The sequence below is a fragment of the Amyelois transitella genome, chromosome 17, assembly GCF_032362555.1.
Source record: "Amyelois transitella isolate CPQ chromosome 17, ilAmyTran1.1, whole genome shotgun sequence".
In the NCBI taxonomy this organism is placed as follows: Eukaryota; Metazoa; Arthropoda; class Insecta; order Lepidoptera; family Pyralidae; genus Amyelois; species Amyelois transitella.
In genome coordinates, this window is record NC_083520.1 from 3431923 (window position 1) to 3453438 (window position 21516).

Genomic DNA, 21516 nt, shown 5'->3' on the forward strand with positions numbered 1-21516 from the left:
CGCAATAACTTATTTCTGAATCTTGTCATGAAAGATGAGTTTTCCATATACTTCAATAAGGCGTGATGAGGATGTTTCGGTTATAAATTAGTGCACATTTCCTATATGCGTACTTATATGAAAAAAACTGAAATGTTTTCCAACCTTTTTTTCCCAATTATTAGTTATAATAAACGGTTCCCTTTCTGTGTTCTTTCGCCTCTATCTTTGATTAGTAGTTACAATAATACTACTTAAATATTAACTGAGCCAAAATACCAAATATGCTTACAATTAGGCTCAAATTCAGAACAGCTCAGGAGACCTAATTCTACAGTATGTCTAAAGCCACCGGTAAATTCCCTGTCGTTTTAATAAGCAATTAAGGTGACAACTGACGAGTAGAACCCTGATAATCGGATGTCAGTAGGATAAACGTCTATGAATTCCAGTATTATAGCACGATTTAATTTGGGTTAGGTTCCCATTCCAAGGTTGTGGGGCTCAAAAACTAGTCGCTGCTTTAAAAATCTGACTTGCTCAGTCCAGTATCATGGTTATAACGCACACACTTGGCTTCTCTTCTGAGAGGTGAGGATGTTACCGTGATTAACAGAATATTGATTAAAAGCACGGGATTAAGTGTCGATAAGCTAGCAACCTGTCATTATTTCTCTGGATCTGGATCTATGAAGCGATCCATAATACAGGTCTTTTCAGTTATTTATCGTATCACTACAATAAAATGTTAACTACGCTAACTATATTGAATCCTTGAGATTTTTATTATTCATAGATACATTTTCCAAATGCCATCACAAAAATGTTTATATTGTTTTAACTTAAGTCATCATTATGATGAGATACATCACCATTTTAGCCATAGGACATGCACTGCTGAACAAAGGCCTCCCCAATGACTAATGACAATGACAGATTATATAATGCCAACCTGAACATTTTCCATAAATTCTCTACTACTTAATACAGATGAACCCGCGCGACAAAATAAGTCGTACCGACATAACAGAATGATGTTTACCGATCTTGCTTATAATTTTGCTAATTTGACAGCTCTTGTCTTAAAATTTCAAGTAATTTTCCTCTAAAAACCATTTATACACAGATTTACGTCAGCTTTGCTTCTATCAAAGAAGTCTCCAGGCTATTTATTTCAGTCGTTTATTTATAAGAGGCTTTTGAAACCCTTTGTATTGTTTAAGTGAGGCTGAAATGATTGGTTGAGTCTGTGGCCGGAATCTGTTTTGGATCTGGAGAATCATTAGTTATTTTGTACTTAAACTAATTAGCGTAATTATTTGACCTTTCAAATAAGATACAATTTTATTCTTCTTTTAAGTCTTTATAATCTTTACAGAGTGGTCCTGGTCTTACCAAGCACGAATAGTGATTAGGTAAGTTTGGTAATAAGGCGTCATTCTCATCGCAAGCCTTTTGGATGCACTCACGATCGAGTTAAGTTGTTCCGCCTAAATTTTGTCTGTTTCGCCTCATCGGTGATCTATCACATTCTGGTACTTCTGAGTTTTCTCTGCACTGCTTCTGATGGTCCATGGCGTCATTGTTGCACCGTGTCATGCAGATACTCCCTGTCTTCAGTAGTTATATATATATTACAGTTCAACTTAATAATAACCTAATAAATTTGAGATTTTTCATTTAGGTGATGGGCTGACAACCTGTCACTATTTCTCAATTCCATCTTTAAGCCATACAGCTTAATATAGCCTTTCAGTCTTTATGATACTGTTGGCTTTGCTTTCTCCGTAATGGATAAAGATGTGATTATGTATGTATGTTCAACATACGGCTGTTTGTCCCGGTTGCATCCTCTATAGGAAGAAACTCCAGTTTCACCATGAGAGAGTCAGAAGCAATCCCTGTTTGACTTCGGTGACCCTGAGCTAACCCAGGCTAAACACAATTGTAACACGAGGCTAAAATGCAAATTACCAGTCATCTTACAAAATCCACGGGAAATATATAAATTGGTTTAATTTTAAAGTAAAATTTGATATTGCAAAAAACAAAACAGAATGGAGTAGATTGAAGGAGGTTCACACTAAACTGGTCAACATGATGGTATTTATGCTAAATTACATCCTAGAACTTCATAGTACATTCTCATACCAATGTATCACGCACAAACTAAGCAACTTTCCGTTGTACGTCATAAAAATAAAACATGCATACAAATAGCTTCACCCTGGCACAGTACTCATAACCGCAGTTCACACGCGCCGTCCGTAAAGCTTTGCAATTAAAATATAATTGCTGGCATTTTCGCGGCTTGAAACGGTAAAGGTCCCACCGACCTGTTCAGCTCAATTACCACGCCTATCATATAACAACGATCTGTTTATCTTTAAATATAAAATTGTAGCGTATAATTATTTTGTAAATTGAAACTGTTGTTAAACTGACCAAGTGCGAGTGAGACTCGCGCACGAAGAATTCCGTACTATACATATTCGTGTTACAATATGTATGTATATATATATATGCCTTGCAAGGTAGATAGAGCCAACAGTTTCGCAAAAGACTGATAGGCCACGATCAGCTGTTTGACTTAATGATAGAATTTAGATTCAAATCGTAACAGCTTGCTAGCCCATCGCCTAAAAGAAGAATCTCAAGTTTTTAAGCCTATCCTTTAGTCGCCTTTTACGGCATCCATGGGATAGAGATGGAGTGGTCCTATTTTTTTTTCTATCGGTGCTGAGAACCACACGGCACTATTTCAATAGATGCTTGGTTTATTGCTAATATTATCGCTTAAATAAATTAAATACTTATTTTTAACTTTTAGATACCTACGGAACCCTAATAAAAATCACAGGACAGTATAAAAAAATTATGAAAAAAATAATGAAATAAAAAGAATTCGATTAAGTAACATTAGCCAAATCACAATTTTTTTTAAGAATAGTTTGAAAATGTCTTTCTTGTTCAAGCATCACACAAACACTAGAGGTTCAATAAAAACTAACCAACTTTTGCGGTCTGATACACGATACTGTACTTACCGCAAATAATAAGTTTGTCATACATAACGTTGCCCTCATTGGAGTTTAAAGTCACGCTGTAAATATAGGGCCTAAGCGTTAAATACTAAAATAACATAAACAAAATGGGAGCGAGGCTGCGGCTTAAATATATTACTTTAAATATTTCTTGTTCTCTTTACATTTAAACTGATTAATTTAATTCTTAGTGCTTTAGCCAAATGAGTTAATATTTTCGAACTTTCTAGCGTAGGTACTATGAAACCCAACTAAGATTAATTTTGAGGTTGAAGTTTTTACAAAGATTTCTAGATTAAAAAAGTCAATTTATTCATTGCTTTTCTCTGAGTCTCAAGGTGCCAAGTTCGATGCCTGATCAGGTTAAGATGGAAAATTATCTTTTCATATAAAGTTTATAATGCCTTTCTCAGAAGGGTAGGTAGGAATATTTATTTTTCCATTGACCAGCATCCCTGCATACTTAATATGTTCCACACTCAGTGTGCGTTCTATATCAATATTATCCATATAAGCTGTTCCATATAAGCTGTTCCATATAGGTGTTCTAGATTTTGTTACAGAATTATAGTATCGTTGTACCAGGATCTAATAACAAAAGTTTTGAACGTATCTCGGGGCTAGCTGAACCTAATTTGTCTGTGTGTATAGTGTCCCTGCAGTGCTGTATTTATTTAGATTTCCGTGACGAATATGAAAGCAGTTTTACAATATTTTAAGTTTAACAATCAGTATCAGGATATTTAATAGGTAGGTAGTATAGTTATGCGTTTTTCTACTTTCATTTGTATTAATAAATGTAAAATAAACTCAAAAGTACATAATAAACTCAAAAGTACATACATATAGTCACGTATATATTCCTTGGGGAATAAACAGAGCCAACGGTCTCACAAAGACTAAATGAAAGGCCACGTTCATCTGTAAAGGATAATAATGGAATTTAGATTTAAAAGAGACAGGTTGCTAGATCATCGCCTAAAAGTGGTATCCCAAGTTTAATAGCCTATCTCTCACTCTTCTTTTACGACATCCATGGGAAACCAAGCACTCAATAAAAAACACGGCATTAAAAAAAAAAACTGATCGAATTTTTATTAAATTAGACACAGATACCAAGAAGAAACATATGTAGAATGATTTTATTCCTGAAAAAGTCTAGTAAGTAATTAATACAAATAATAAATAATCCGTCTAACGGTTTTGAATAAACATATATGTATATTAACTACGAGTAACTCAGTAATCACGGAATAACTATTCAATTCACATCCTTACACAACCGCTACTGTAATCAGTCGTCAAATTCTAGCTCTAACCAATACAAGTTACAATCTACAAGTCGAGCTGTGGCCGAATGGTTTCATAGTATTGCTGCCCGCAATATTGAACTGCAAAAAAGCAATTTGTGCACACGAGAAATGACACGGCTTCTGTTGCAATTCTGAATTTGCATACGGATTTTCGATCTCGTTCATGTCTTTATATTTCATTTCTATATATACGTTTGATTCGGGACGCTGTTGGATCGTCATGTCTAATGATACAAACATACATATGTATGTAGTCACGTCTTTATTCCTTGCCGGTGTAGCTAGGTTAGTTCAGATTGATGATCTAAGTATATAATAATATATTAATTTTGTGCAATGATATTTAGGTAACCAATCAATTTGCAATTAACTTTACACGCAGCTATGAATTTAGTCAATTTTTTTTTCTTGAAAGATACTACCCTAGATGTTAAATGTTGCCAGGTGATAGAAACGTCAAAATTATTATAATTTCTCATTCGAATTGTTTACATCAATACATATAATAAAATAGTAAAAACGATTTGTCTGTACATTGAATATATTTAAAAGAAAGATTTATAACGATGAATACATAGTAAACTAGCCTGAATTTGAAAAAAGTCTGTTTGTATGTTTGTTTGTACACGCTAATCTCCGGAACTACTGAACAGATTTGATTGAAACTTTTTTTTGTTGTATAGTTCTTATACCTGGCCAACTTAAAGGGTAATAATTTATTTTGGAATCTGGAACAGCTGATTTGGAACTTTATATAAGATTTCTTTATATTTTGGTATTATATAAGATAATAATATCATAATAATACTATACTGATAATAAAACTACACATTTAAAATACCAGAACTACAAAGTAAAAAAAAAAATATTTATATTTGAACCTCTTGGTAAGGTTCCCAAAACGCAGGCAGCATTTTTTGATGTCTATTCGTGGTTAAAGGATAAGAAAATAAGGTGACAATAGTGACGTCGGGTGGCAGTGACCTTTTGATGACCTTAACAAACACTTTGAAATTATATGTAAATGCGATCCGCTGGTAAATCCCAGTGTTCCTACAATGTAAATAAATTTGCCTCCTCTAAATTCGAGTCTTACCCAAAAGAAAATTATTTATAGTCCTGAACACCTCTCCAGGGTCGAATCCATGATAATAGCTAGAACCTATTTTTTATAATAGACTTGCTGTGCCCGCGACCTCGTCCGCGTGGAATAGTTATTTTGGCCATCATTGAAGTCCTCAAGGATGAATAAATTTCCCCGTTTTTTTTTACGGCTATAGCCTAAAACCTTCCTCGATAAATGGTCTATTCAACACAAAAAGAATTTTTCAATTCGAACCATTAGTTCCTGAGATTACCGCGTTCAAACAAACAAACTCTTCAGCTTTGTAATATTAGTATAGATTTGAGTGCGCTTAAATCAATCTGCCTGGTGCTAAGCAAGATAAGGCCTAAGGTGGTGCAAGCAAGCTCAAACACTGCCTATTAATTTTAGAAATAAATTTTAACTTCTTGAACAAGATTACATAATTTGAACTTTACATCATTTTTATTTGAACCGTTACTCCTTTCGTCTAGGTAATCACACAATACGTCTTATGAAATATCGTTCAGCCATGAACGCAATTATTCAGTTCATTACTCCACCGAACATGTCAGACGCAGAGCAAATTGTTCTATTATGAACGACACTAAAATCCATCACGTGTAGGGCGTGACGTCAAGTCATACTTCACATAATTAACAAGGGACTTTAATTAATTTATCGAATACAAACTATTTGAAATAATATAAAAACAAATTGGAATTATCCAGATTTTTATGGTGACGAACACAGGATGAGCGCAATGTTACCATCAATTTATTATTTATTTTTCCAAGATCAAGGGGTTGCCTGGAAGAGATTGCATTTGCTTATAAAGCCGCCTTTTGTACTGGTTGTACTCTTCTTATTTCTGTTTTATTTTCGTTTTGTTGCAATAAAGTATTTTTACCTACTTTATTATTTTACTTACATATCTCATTTATCGTCATTGTCTTAATTTCTATCTTTATACAAATACACATTAATAACGGGTCTCTTAACTATTCCCGACAGAAATACTTTCAGCTGGATGGTTGAGATTTTAGATAGTGCGAGGCTGTCCTCTCATTTAATATAAGATTCCCAAATATAATAGCCTTTTCCTTCACTGACTTTTGCAATTAACGCATAAGAAGAAACGGGCACACACTTTATGTATAGGTAAGTATTGTGTTTAATCTTGCGCGATTTAGAATTTTAGCTATTGTGGTATAGAGAAGTAATGTCAATTCTTATAGTAAAGTCTATATCCCTTGCAAGGTAGACAAAGCCAACAGTATCAAAAATAAGTATCTAAATGGCCACGTTCAGCTGGAAGGCTTCATAATAGAATTGAGATTCAAATAGTGACAGGTCGCTAGCTCATCGCCTACAAGAGGAATCCCAAGTTTATAAGCCTATCTCTTAGTTGATTTTTACGACATCCATGAAGATACGGGGAGGTTCTATTCTAAAGTGCTGGAAACCACAAGGCATTTATATAATTTGATTTATTTTGTTCCAGATCACAGCCATGACAGTCAACGTTTCGGCTCTAGAGGAGAATTCCACTGACAGTGAATATACTCCATACGAAGACCGCTTGGAGACTTACCTGGTGCCAGTCCTGTTTGCCATCATCTTCATAGTGGGTGTGCTAGGAAACGGTACCTTAGTCATCGTGTACGTGAGACACAGGGGAATGAGAAATGCTCCTAACACGTAAGTAATTATGGCTTTTTCAGTTTTACTTGGGAGGTGTCTGTGGGTCGGTCATAATAAGTGAGTAATTATGTCAGGTAATAACACGAAATCAGTAACGTGTTTCGTTTTAAATCCTCCTAAAGCCCAACCTTTAATAAATCTTTATTGAACTACAGTTTAAATGTCGCGTGGGTTTAAATGGATGTCGTAAAAGGCCACTAAGGCATAGGCTTACAAACTTGGGATTCTTTTTTAAGCGATGGTCTAGCAACCTGTAACTATTTGAATCTCAATTCTATCATTAAGCCAAATAGCTGAACGTGGCCATTTGGTCTTTTCAAGAATGTTGGCTCTGTCTTCCCCGCAAGGGATATAGACTTGACCATATGTATGTATGTAGGTATCATTAAAACCTTTTAGGGTAACCGCTCACAGGCGTCTACTATAATGATAACATGTAATTCCATATAATAAACTACAAAACGTGGCCTTTCAGTCTTTTGAAGACTGTTGGCTCTGTCTACCACGCAAGGGATATAGACGTGACCATATGTATGTATGTGTGTAAATGCAGATTGATGCTCTTATGGCGAGGCAAAGCGTATTATCGAAACCTGCACGTTCAGGTAACTGGTCGTGTAAACATCTTCCAATATGAGTTACGTTTCCCTGACCTTTTTGTAGAAGTGAGGCGGGAGACGTTTCACGTAAGAATCTGACTCACACAAATCAGGATCCAGCCCCCGTATCGTGGCACGCAGAACGTTGTTTTCATCGCGTCAAAACTATCGCTGTCCTCTTTCACGTCGTAATAAAAAGTGGAACATATAGTTTTTCGCGCGATAAAAACGGCATCGCGCTGGCCATACTACGGAGCAGTTACAGATGTAAACAGTTATGACTAACTTCATAACATCCTCGTTTAAAGATATTAAAATCACACCTTTTTTTCGGATGGGTACGTAAAGACTACATCGTCTTCTTCTTCTTCGTCGTAACCTTTTCCCACTTTCTACGTGGGGTCGGCACAGTATGTTAGTTTTTTCCAATTACTTCTGTCAATTGCCATCTCACTGGTTACTCCCTTTCTCTTCGTAAATTTTATTGAATTTTATAGACTACATCGTCTTGATGGACCTTATTTAATAAACCTTTCCTAGAATGATTTCTTGTCTACACCTTGGGTTGCGGAGTCTTAAAATGTTGAACTTGAGGACTTCGTTTTTAAAATTAATTATATAATAGGATTTAAAATTAAACCAAGTATCTAACACAATAACTCATTGAATATTCTCGTACCTACACCACTTCGTTCCACCGTTCGTTCGTTATTACGTATCATGTTTATCAAATGGGTTATTTATTGAATTTGCATATTAAAGGTAAGGGTGACTGACATGTGCCAATATATTTTAGTGGTAAACGAATTATGCTGAAATTTTACATACATTAAGTAATATAGCAACAGAAATTACCTATTTACTATTCAGAGTTCTGTGCTAGAAACAATATGGTGAACTATCGCTAAGAAGTGGTTTTTTACATATTCCTGGACAGAAACTAATATTTCTTCTGGTTAAGAAAAAGATGACTGACATTAATTTAATCAACCGCCCGGCCATTTTTGCAAAAGAATTTTATTTATTTACTAGACGCCGCCCGCGACTTCGCCCGCATGGAAACCCTATCAATTCCGCGGGAACTCCGGGATAAAAAGAAGCCTATATGTTATTCTGGATCTTTACTTACGTACCAAATTTCATCGTAATTGGTTCAATAGTTTTGCATGAAAGGGTAACAAACATCTATACTGACATCCTGACATACCCACAAACTTTCGCATTTATAATATTAGTAGGATTTATACTTTATCATACAAAACAGGATACAATCTATATGGCATTATCTAACAGTCTATCATTGAGTTAAGAAGAAAACGTTTGTATTAATGTATATACATACATATAATCACGTCTATCCCTTGCGGGAATAGACAGAGCCAACATCGTCTTGAAAAAAGCGAAAGGCCACGTTTAGCTGTATTAATGTACAGTCGAAACTAAATGATCCTTCAGAGTAATCGATAACGAAATAAAATAATAAAAATAGCTTTGATTACGCCAAAACAATCACATTTTTATACCTTAAATTTAACATTTAATGTTGTGAAGATCTGGTGCCAATATTAGGTGACATTGACATCTGTCAGGTAGATCGCCGGTTGCTATGAAAGGTAAGGTAATTAGAATACACCGCGCCTAAATTATTTTTTACTTGCAGGTACATCTTCTCACTGGCATTGGCAGATCTTCTTGTCATCCTGATCTGTGTACCATTTGTATCCATAATCTACACCCTGGAATCCTGGCCCTGGGGGGAGCTCATCTGCAGGATATCAGAAGCCGCCAAAGACGTCAGCATCGGGGTATCAGTGTTCACTTTGACAGCTCTATCAGCTGAAAGATACTGCGCCATCGTGAATCCTTTTAGGAAATTGCAGGTTGGTATTTTGGAGACTTATATGCATTTATACATCCTTCTTTCTTCTAGCTTAGTTCCGGTTGCATCCTCACCTCTCTGGAGAGAAGACCGGGGTATGCCTTTGACCATGGATCCTGGATTGGGTGAGGCAGGTTTATACACAAAGCGACTCCCATCAGACTTCCGAAACCTTTGCACGTAAATGTAATCCTTATTGGATCATGGTTATACATCTAGTTGCCTGATGGTGCAGGTTTCCTCTCGATGTTTTCTCATTGGTACATTGTCGTCGGTCGGTGACTTTCTGCGCATCACGCATTTTAACCAATTTATAACATAACAATAACATAGAAATCGTTTTATTATTAGCTTATTGTTCCAAATTATATCAAATCAAAAAGAATAAAGATTTTTTTTTTGTTACGAATGAATTTTAGAACCAAGTGTGAAATACCAAGCCAGTGGAGTTACATAAACATCCGAAGTAGCAAAGATCCGGGCTAATATCTACTTATTTTTATCGACATTGTGGGAATTTTAAATAAAATGTACATTTGACCGCGGTTATTTCTACAAAACGTAATCAAATCATATTTATAACATAATGGTATTGAAGTAAGGCATTTTAAAGAATAATTCATTTGAATAAGTCACGGATTAAGTGCTTAAAGCAGTTATCTGAATTTAGTTCTCTCTAGGAATTATTAACTTCTATACTAAGCTTTGTCATTGAAAAGATAAAGTTCATACAGCCAGTTCAAATACATCTGTGTTTAAATTCTTACTTGGAAATAATAATGTCTTAATTTTTTTTGTGCACATGCGTCTTTACTATTGTGTCTATAACAAGCACTATAACAACCACTTATTAAAATAAAAGGTTTGCGTATTTTCGTAAACTCAGCACTTTTTATAACTTGTGCTTAAACAATAAAGTAAAAGTTCAACTTGAACATGCAAAATTTAAAAATACTGGCAGCTGAAAATATTGGCAGCAAACACGAAGAAAGTTTAAAAACTTTAAATAGTTTATCCGTAATAAATTTACTAGTGAAAATTCGCTGTTTTAAGGGTAATCGCTTGCTCGAAAACCGAGGCAGTGTGCCAAAAAGCTTAACTAAGTATAAGTTTACTCATAGATATTAAGCATAGTATAATATGAGAAAAACATCTTCTACGTACTTATTTTTTATAGGTATTAAAATCAAAAAACCTGCACATTCACATATCCTCCACCTATTTTATATTAAATCGAAATATAAACATGATTTAATGTAGGTAAATATTCTTTTAGTTAACTTTTACGAAATCCCCATAGGAAACGTATGAAATGGGATGAAATTAAAGTGCCGGTAACCACACGTTACTATGTGTATCACGTATTAATTGTAAAAAAAAAACAATTCGTCGCCTTCTAATTTATTTTTGACGACGGTGAGATCCTCTAATTATAACAAAAAGGCAACATCAAAAAGAATTTAATTGAACCTTTGTACTTTTTCGAGGATTTTAATTACAGTAGCGTCATTTTGAGTCATTAGTAATTCGAGCTGGCGTGTTACAAACTTTTTGATAAAAATTACTCAATAAAAGGAAGGATATACCGTAATAAAGTCATCATTTAGGGAAAAGATTGGCCTACTTTTGGCCGAGTAAGGAACTGGAAGGTTGTGATTTGTTCAGTAATCGTGTTTTGATATTTTGATATATATTTCATTCGACTGTGGCATTCCTTTTCCGACATTATATGGAGCCTTCAGCATATTTCGAATTTATAATCACAAAATTTTGGCCTATATTTTTACCAAGAAAACTTCATAATCTAACACTGTATGCATAAAGGTACATTGCATCTTGATGCCTTATGGGGGTGTCCCCCCTGTGTGTTAACTGTCTTGAACTCCATTATCACGTGCAGCTGATCCAAAAAATTTCTGTTCTTATTATATAATTGACATAATAAACTATTTTATTATGTGAGATACAACAAATAACAAAAAGATTCATTCTAACAAGCTAAAACAAACCTTATTACACGGAATTAACAATGATTTATCGTTTCAGCTCCGCAAACTGCCGCTCGTATGCGCCACGTTCATATGGGGCGCGGCTCTTATCTTCGCCACGCCGGCGGCTGTCTTCTCCAACACAGCCACGGCTCAGCTACAGGACAACATCACTATTGTTTACTGCACACCGTACCCGCCCGGCTGGGAGAATTATCCTAAGTATGATTTTTATAATTTTTAAGAAGGAATGACGAACAAGAAGTATAGGAGAGAGAAACTTAACTTATTAATAAATTCCTTTGAAACTCTTTGGCTATACTGAACGTATGACAGACAACATGCAGTCGCAACAACCTTAGCGGAAGAAGCTAAAATTTGCTAAGTTTGTTCCTTGGGAACCAAAGAGAGGATATTGTCAAAATGTCACATTCTGGGAGAATAAAGAAAACTTCAAATCAATCTAAGATCAATTATATAATGTAAAGTTTTTTTTTTAAATTTAACACACTAAACTTGCTTTGATAATGTTTCCTTTTACTCATCAATCAACGTATATGACACTCTTTCGTTACATTGAGTGACCGATAGAAAAACAACATAAAACTGAAACAACTGGGCAAAGCTGAACTTTGACAAATATTTTTTTGGGAAATAATAGGCTATAATGCACTGACAGATGATTTGTGTAAAATTTCTACTCTTATTTGACGTAGGCGGAAACGCGAGTATAATATAGTATTAAAATACAGTTAAGGTTTTCGTGACTAAACAATGTATGTAATTGAAAATAAAAAACTTAACTGAAAATAAATGTACCTACAACTCTATCAACCACAAAGATGCCTAAATAGAAAGTTGTTCTATATTTAAAAAAAAGAAAAACTTAATTAAAAAGCACTGATTAGTTTCTCCACTAATGCCGAGGCAAAAAGCGCAATTTCAGGGAATTTCCGACAGTGACCAGGTTGAATGAAGCGCCTGATGGAACTAGCGGGGTAATCATACGCAGCTGCGATTATTGGCTTAATGATGGTAGGCGCCAATTACGAGAGTTCCGATTTCAACCTAGATTGCTAGAATTTCAATGAAATTCTCCTTTGTAAATATGTAGTAGGTACTTTTTCTTAAAAATATTACTTTTCAAATGCTAATTGTAACAGATTATTCAAGACTATATATTGATATCTTTACATGGGAATTATACCTATAGATTTTTTGTAGTATTTCGGAATTCCTGAAATGCTGCGCTTATTGATTGATTTATTGTGTCTAAAAGCATCATTCATATAACGGAACCAACGGCTTGTTTGAGTGACCAATCTAACTCGATCTCGACTTTCAAAATTGGAAGGGAAACTTTATTACTTAAAATTTGTTATTTTATTGAAGATTCACATTGACAATAAAAACCCTGATTTTAGCACAGTTCGGCAGAAGAAAACTTATTGTCTCCACAATTATCCGCCATTTGCCCTCCTTCACTGCGATATAATTGCTGGCTTATAGGACTTTGTGCTACATAAAATTTATGTTATAACTTTTCCCTTCACAGTTTTAAGTCAGGCTTTTCTGCATCGTTTTTAAGCTACAAGTAAATATAAAATCTGCACCTTTGTTTTTCTGGATTTATAAGGAAAATATGAAAAAAGAGCAAAGGTAGACTTGTTTCGAAGCAAAGAACCTAAGTAAATGTATATATAGAATAGTATAAATAAAGTCATTATTTTTAATAGTTCCCCACGAACTAAATTTTCAAATACCTAGTTTTGTTTCATCAGCAGCTAAATCAGAGACTATAAAAGAATAAAAATTTCAACATTTAAGGAGTAATTCTCGAGATTTGGTAACGAGATATTTTATAGAAAAACTCGTGCATTTTTATTTATTTTAAACCGAAATAAGTAGCTAAAAATAAATTTCAACTTTAAAATTCCCTCTTCTTCTCGATAATATTGCTTGGAAGCTAATGCAGTGCGCGCAAGTCTCTCGAGACGCGTTTCAATCAAAGAGCAGAAGTAAAACATCCAGAAATAGTTTTCAATTCAAAGATGTCTTCCTATTTAAACAAGGGTTTGAAAATAAGTAATTAAAACTCATACGCGAGTGTGTTCATGAGATGAAAAATTTATTCTTGGGAAAAATCTTTTGAATGAAACAAGATGGAGCCACATTTATTTACAAAAAAAGCACAGATTCGAAACCTTACATGGCCGAGGTGGGAACTGTAATGGCTTAATGATGGAGTTGAGATTTACATAGATTTAGTTTCAGTTTTTTCAATGACTATTTTCGAAGTAACGTACATTAGTTTCAGTACTAACCGATGCTCTTACGATGAGGGAAAACTTTGTGAGAAAACCTGCACATTCATGCAACTGGATTTGTTACCATGATCGATCCAATACGTGTAAGGTTCCCACCTGCAATGGTCGCGGAGGTTTCGTGTAAAAACCTGACTCACCCAATCCAGAAAGTCTTTTCGAGACGGTCGGTTCTTTTATTCCGTATAGGATAAAGACTTGATAATGTACGTTTATAATATTTTTTTTAAATACATACATACTATAAATTATAGATGTTTGTATTTTAAAAAAACTGTTTTGTGGTAATCGAGTCCTATTATAAAAAAAATAAATTTTTTTTTCAAACACCCGTTTTGAAAAATTTTATTCGTCGTTAGTTATTGGGTTTACTTAATCTGCGTTTGAAAATTAATTGTTTTCATTTGTTTCAGGTGGATGGCCCTAGCAAAAGCTATTATATACTACGGTTTGCCGCTTCTAGTAATCGCATCGTTCTATACCCTGATGGCTCAGCGGTTATTGGCTAGCACCAAAGAGATGCCCGGTGCTTTCCATGGGGGTCAGGGCGAGGCGCAGGCCAAAGCCAGAAAATCTGTGGCCTGTATGGTACTTATATTTGTTATTGGTAAGTAATCCATTAGAAGTTGATCAAATCTTTTAAATAATATCCACAACGGATTAATATTAACACAATATAACATACTCAGTACTTAATACACCTTATTATAAAACTTGTTGTAAATTCTTTTAATCAGTTTTACTCTTGGAAATACTATCAAATAAGAGGAACAAATTATGCGATTTGCTTGAGTAAATCTCAAAATTAACATTGTACTCGTAATTAAGACGTGAAAGCGCTTCAAAGTTCCAGCGAATCACTAAACTGTTTATAGCTCAAGTTATTAACTGCTTTCAGTTAAAATAAGCATTTATTATTAGTTTGTTGTTGTCGAGTAGATCTTTTTTAATCTTCGCGAGATATAGAGGTTTTACTTAGAAGATTCAAAACTTCACAAATTTAATAATCCCGAGTTTGAAAGAAAAGTTTGTACAACTTTTGCTTTTCGGTAACTTTGTGACGTGTTTTATAAATAAATAAATAAGGTACCTCATTCAAAATTCAAAATTACTTTATGCGGGTCTTTTGAATAAGTTTAAGCTTCAATGTTTGAGGTGCACGGCCAAAAAGCGTAATGCACATGGAAAATCTTACAGCGGTCATATTGACAATTACAATTATCTTTGTAGATAACTTACATAATGTTTATTTGCCAAATAATGGTCTTACTATAAGAAACACATCCTGAGGATATTGATCAGGTAGATGTGTAACCTTGATCCAATATGGTCGAAAGGGAGTTGCATCATCTAAATGCCTGACTAACCCGGATACCACTCCAGGATTTTGGAAAAGTAAGACGGCGACTAACTTTTTTTATTTGGGTTAACTGATTACAATTTTGAAAAATTGTCTATCACTCACTACAAAAAAGAAGCAGTTTACTAACTATAGTACTATTTTCAGTGTTTTTCATTTGCTTCTTGCCGTACCACGTTTTTGAAATGTGGTACCATCTGTCACCCACTGCTCAAACTGACTACAACGACTGGACACATGCTTTGAGAATCATCGGTTTCTGCCTCAGGTAATCTTATTGTAATTATACTTACTACAGTTGAATATGCTGACTGCTGACAGCAATGTACTCTTGTTTATTTCCCGTGCCTGTGGGATTGTTCCTAGCAAGATTTATATGGATTCAGTGTAAAAACCTTTACAATTATAAGGTAATTTTCCAATAAAATTTACCATTTTGAAAAAAATTGCAAGCCACCATTTTATGACATATGTATAACTTCTTAAGTAATTTTTTTTAACCAAAATGATGGGTAATTTTGAGAAAAGGTTTGAATCTGCAAATATATCTAAGCGTAGGTGTACCATTTTTTTATAAACCGTAAAAACGTGTCAAACCGATTAAGTAAAATTTATCCTATTGACAACAACAATTGCTTCTATAACGAAACTATAACTATGCCTTTGTATGTTGCAATGCACACTAAGTTCTATAGAATTGGAAATTTCGAAATACCAAGAGGTTTAGAATTTTGAATATGTAATCTTCTATTAATTCTATCAACAGATCGGCAATTGAGAGTTGGATGGCTTTAAACAATATGTCAGACAGACTTGAAATCAAGTGGATACGAAATACTAGACCGGTCAATAGGACAATAGAGAGACAATAGGGAGCTCCGTCAAAAGAGGAGTCTTGACAATGGAAATTCCATTAGTGATATCCCTATCAATGTGACTTATAATTTACTAGCTTATGCCACCTGCGGCCACAAAAAATATATGATTTTTCCATTATACTACACCGTTTTATTTCACCTAAGACTCAGATGTATAGGTATTCAAGTTTGTAGAAAATCTTCGTTACCTATCAAAACATTCCACAGAATTCGGCAAAATCTCATCCCTCTTATTACAACAATGGAAAGTTAAATACCCATAATAATGAATGACTTTCTATCACACGATTTTTCAAATATTGGAAATTCGAACAAACGGGTCGGAATTTTTGGACGGTTCATTTATTTTCTGGTATTGTGAAAAATTATTTTCAAAAGGAAATGTGTTTTTGGAAAAGTTAAATGAGAGGCAAAAAGCTTAAAGAAATATCTTTGATTGATTTTACCTTAAATAACATATATGAATAAATCCTATTATTAGCCTAGTTTTAAATATAAAAGTTTGTAAGGATTTGTGGGTGTTTAGTATTATTTCACGCAAAAGCTTTGCGTCAGACATGGAAATAATATAGATTTAAGGCAGCTGATATAGCGGGCGACACCTAGTGAATTTAAATATTTAGCATTTATTTCAATTTACCTACTATACAGAAAACTATATACTTCAAAGTGACAAAGACTTACTTTTCAATATGTGATTAGCAGTAGAAAAAAATGTATTTAGGTAGTAAGGAATAACACAACCATACTGCATGCAAAGAGAATGAGTACGAGAATGCAGCGGTAATAGAAGAAGGTAATTTCAGAAGAGATATAAGATAGATTTGTGTAAAGTGAAGTCCGAGAGAAAATGAGTTAGATGATGATCATGAAGATAATTTTTATGGGTTATGTTCCTTATATATACTGCAGCTCCTCCCTCAAACTAAAATTTCCGTTGGCTAAAACAGTAGCTCATATCATTGTCCAAGGCGTTTACTAAACATTCAAACGTGTAATCACGACTATATGTCATGCGGGAAAGACAGAGTCAACAGTTTTGAAAGACTGATAGGCCACGTTCAGCCTCTAGCCCATAGCACCAAGTTACTATAAATGTATGTTGGTTGGTGCGATGTTATTGTGAATTAAAGAGGTAACAAGTAAATTTACTTTCTTATTTAAAATATTAGTTGGGACGGGATTGGGTTATTTATTTTATTTACTAATTTATGTACACAGAAAACATTGAGACTGATAAACACAAAAAACAAAATTACAAAGGTTCTGCTTATTTCAAAAGAAATCATTTCCAGCAGACCCGAGTTTGGAGACTTGTTTATTTGTTTATTGTATAATATTTCTTTTTATTCAAATGTAAACCAAATCTTACAGTTGACGGCAAAGAAATCTGACCCCATGATAGATTGCTTGTATCAAGCTCGCACGGCACCCAGTCGAGTTGTGTATCTGGTGGAATACTCGTATGTTAATAATGATAATTCTTTCTTGCCAGCAAAGATATAAACAAATGCTAACCGTGAGTGGACAGAGGAGGCACTTGTAGGCGGTAGTGGCTTTGCTGTAATTATTTCAGCTGCCAATTCTAAATCCTAGTCATAGTCTAACTCTAGTCTCTAAAACTTAGTGCCATTTCGGACTTATTTTCCAAGAAAATTTTTAATCACTAGAAACATATTTCAAGCAGACACTTCTATCAGAAAATAATTAGTTTGTAAAGTTTTAAGTTTATTGACTGTCTGTTGAGCAAAATACTTAAAGCTCCTCAGGTAGTAACTTTTAACGACTTTCCATAAGTAAATTTTCTCCGCTCTCATTTTTCCGAATCGCTTATACATACATAGTTTTTTTCTTTCACAAATAAGTAACAACTACTTATAAAAGTTTTTTTTTGTATTGATATGACAGCAATTTAATGATTCAATATGTGAATGTATTAAAGGTACATTATCCTATTTATTCTGAGGAATTTATTTTGGAAGCAAAATTACAAGACAATTTATTTTATTTAAAATTGGTCTATCAACCCCGCATGGGATAAAAATGTAATTATGTGTATGTATGTTATTTAGATCTGATATTTAGAAATATTTCATTCTTAGATTACCAGCAATTTAAGTAGCATTTAGGTGAATTTACAAATAATTGACTGAATGATTATTCTAAATACACAGCCAAAACCAGCTAGGTCAAGGAGTTTGTAAACTAATCACAAGAGGTGCAATAAGGGATGTTTTCTAAAACTCCCGCTGGAAGCGATATTAACGGCAGTTTTTGGTTTACGCGGATGAAAATACCCTTACGATTTCACTATCACAATTCAATAAAAATCAACTAAACAGCGTAATAAACATTGCTGACTTTATCACTCTCATGAATCATGAACTCCATTATGCTCTTACTCCAACAGTTTCCTAAATTCCTGCGTGAATCCTGTCGCCCTATACTGCGTCAGTGGGGTCTTCCGCCAGCACTTCAACAGGTACCTGTGCTGCAGACGAGGCACCCTCCATCCCACGTGCAGCTCTCGACTGTCCAGGACTGCCATCTGTGAGACTTCCTTCAGGAGCACTCATAGACACCGTTGCAACAGGTGATATACTTTTTATAAAGCTTTGTTCTCGATTGTTGACAAGCCATATGCTTTTTTCTTTCCTCTCTTTGTTCTTGTTCACCTTCGTAAAAAGCCCAATAAGTTTATTATTGGCTAAATTATTTTCCTCTTTCGGTATTTGTTTTATCGCCTTAGATAAATCTTAAGCCAAAGGTATTTCTGTTATTCTTCTACCAGTAGGTTGTTCTATTTTAATCTTTACAACGTTTATGTTACCTTAAAAGACCATATAATTCAATTATTTTTTGTCAAGCTTATTATCCATATTTTGGTAAAGTTCATGAATAAAACAATTACGTATTATGTGCGACGAACATAAGTGGGTATGTTTATAATATTTGACAGGCATAATGAATACGTTCCAGTTAATGTTATTCGCAATTGGTCAAATTTAACGTTTTTCTAGTTTGTCTGTTGTTATTACTTATTTATTTATTTTATTCGTTTCGGAATTTACTCATAGTTAATTGTATATAACTAAGTTTATCAAACAGAACATAATCATAACTTCACTTGCACCATTGCACCATAAATTTATTCCTTTATCAGCCAAGATACCTACAATGATAGTTCCCTCGTTCACAGGAACCCTACAGAAAGCGTAGTGATATCCAACTACGACTACGGAAGTACTAAGAAGAAGAGCAACCTTATCAACAGGAATAGTGTAGATGGAGTCACTATCATGACAATTAGGGACACTAACGATTTTCTCAACGACGTAGACGAGAAATGTATCAATAGATAGACATATGGGATTTGGAACGAGAAAAGACAATCCAATTTTTGCAATTGGAAGCTTTAATTGTTTTTCATTTATAATTGGATTAATTTGTGTAAACTTGATTGATGTTTAAATTTACAGACCGAATGTATGGAGGATATGTATAGCTTCGAAATGTTCTTAAGAAATTAGCGTTAGTTCTTTAATATCATTATAATCTACCGCCAATCAAAGCAAATTAAAATCATTTGGTTAAGCGTGTTGATGACATCTGATTGCTGAATTTATGTGAACAGAATATAAAAAATACCACTGAGCATCAATACACTGCGTATTGGCGCATGGCTATGTATGTAGGTATCTGTACAAAATTAAAAAAATAAATAAAGTCATATAAGTATTCCTAAATTATGATTGAATCGAAACACAGTTTTCTAACTTAAATGAAAGTCTTAATAAAAGCAACCGCTCTTCCACTTTGAGCCACCAGTAATATTCTGGATTTTAAGAAATGATTTTTAAATAATTTGAATTTTACAATGTAATTAGTATGTATCTATATTTTTTTATGCTAATAACACAAATAGCTCGACCAATATAAAAAAATATTTATTTATTTCTGATAACAATTTAAAGATTAAACGAAAAATATGACGGATTTTAATAACTTTAGTTCTAGTATCACGTAGTAAGTAAAAATTAAATTATAAGTTAGTTCATTTCCTCAACGATTGGAACAAAGTGGAATAATCCACTTTACTTTGAGTGAAGTTGAGAACTTGTACTTTATAATTCAAGTTATTCGGTGCAGTTTGCGCCTTCAATCTAAGTTTTATTACAGGGATCTCAGTAGAAATCTGAATGTATTTATTTTCATATTTAAGTCTAAGTGTAAATATAGGTTTGTCTTAATAAATTTATGTAAGGGTTATCCATATTATGGGCAAATAATAATATGGTTTTAAATGCACTTATTCGCGTTTGGCTGTTTTGGTCTAGTAGGTAATTCTTACCTACGCTCTACTGGCAACACCGAACTGGAGGAGAAGAGTAGGCTGGTTTTTACCGTTATTTGGGAAATAATTTGTCATATTTCCCTTCTCTCTCTATCTATTTCTTCTTTGATATTTTTATAGAGATACATATGTCGAACTTCGTAGATTGCTCCCTAAACCTGCAAAGCGACGACTATTTATAAACTTTTCTGTATGTAACACCAGTGCGAGTGTCTGTTCTATACCAGACCATTATTAATCTGTGGTGATTTTTAAAGGAAGAACTTGTTAAATTCAAACTCGATTACTGCCTATGACAGGGTTTGTTTAAACTACCACCAGATGGCGGGCGAGACGAACGGCGTTAGCGTGCCGTTTGAAGCATGAAATTGTCTTTCTTATCGAATAATCTAGAATTCACCCGGCAATATTTCATCGAAAATGGGATGTACTATATGTAGGATAGGATACTATGTATTTGAGCGTACTAATTCAATTATAGAATTATTTTTTAAGTTTTCTTTTAACGTTTGATAATTTAGTAAAATGGATCAAAATATAAAAATCTTCATCTTGTTGTTAATTATTGTTTTAAAATAAAAAAAAAAAACGTTATTTGCCTATAATTTGAGTTAATCGATACTGTGCGTAACGTAATATCAGTAAATTTAAGAATGAAAATAAATTTGTATAACTTCATGTTAGCCCCGAGGGTAATTGTAAATACTTACGAATTATAGATAAATCCTGTCGATTTATTACCTGAGACCAACCAAAGATTTATTAAATTTATAGAAGTAGTTACTCATGTAAACATTTTACGTCTAAATGGGGCACATATTTGTTAAAAATCACAAAGTATATACAGTAAACCAAGTAGTAAACCAAGGATGTAAACGATGTTTTTTCAGTCATTATGTCCCAAAGATTTATATCAGGCCTCATCGATGCCCAGGCCTATAAATTTGTCATCTGTTTATAAGTATTTGTTAATTATATGTATGTATAAATTTTACATACTTAATGTTGGT

At 33.8% G+C, this 21516-nt stretch overlaps 1 protein-coding gene across 1 annotated transcript in view; it reads left to right on the forward strand.

Annotated features, from left to right (window-relative positions):
• Positions 1 to 21026, forward strand: part of LOC106143359 (neuropeptide CCHamide-2 receptor) — a 53322-nt gene extending 32296 nt beyond the window's left edge. The window contains exons 2-8 of the mRNA XM_060948911.1: positions 6925 to 7121; positions 9384 to 9603; positions 11649 to 11812; positions 14328 to 14521; positions 15422 to 15542; positions 18563 to 18745; positions 19352 to 21026. Coding sequence (XP_060804894.1) covers positions 6934 to 7121; positions 9384 to 9603; positions 11649 to 11812; positions 14328 to 14521; positions 15422 to 15542; positions 18563 to 18745; positions 19352 to 19514 — 1233 coding nt within the window. The 5' untranslated portion in view covers positions 6925 to 6933 and the 3' untranslated portion in view covers positions 19515 to 21026. The remainder of the gene's footprint in view (positions 1 to 6924; positions 7122 to 9383; positions 9604 to 11648; positions 11813 to 14327; positions 14522 to 15421; positions 15543 to 18562; positions 18746 to 19351) is intronic.
• Positions 21027 to 21516: the final 490 nt, after the last annotated feature.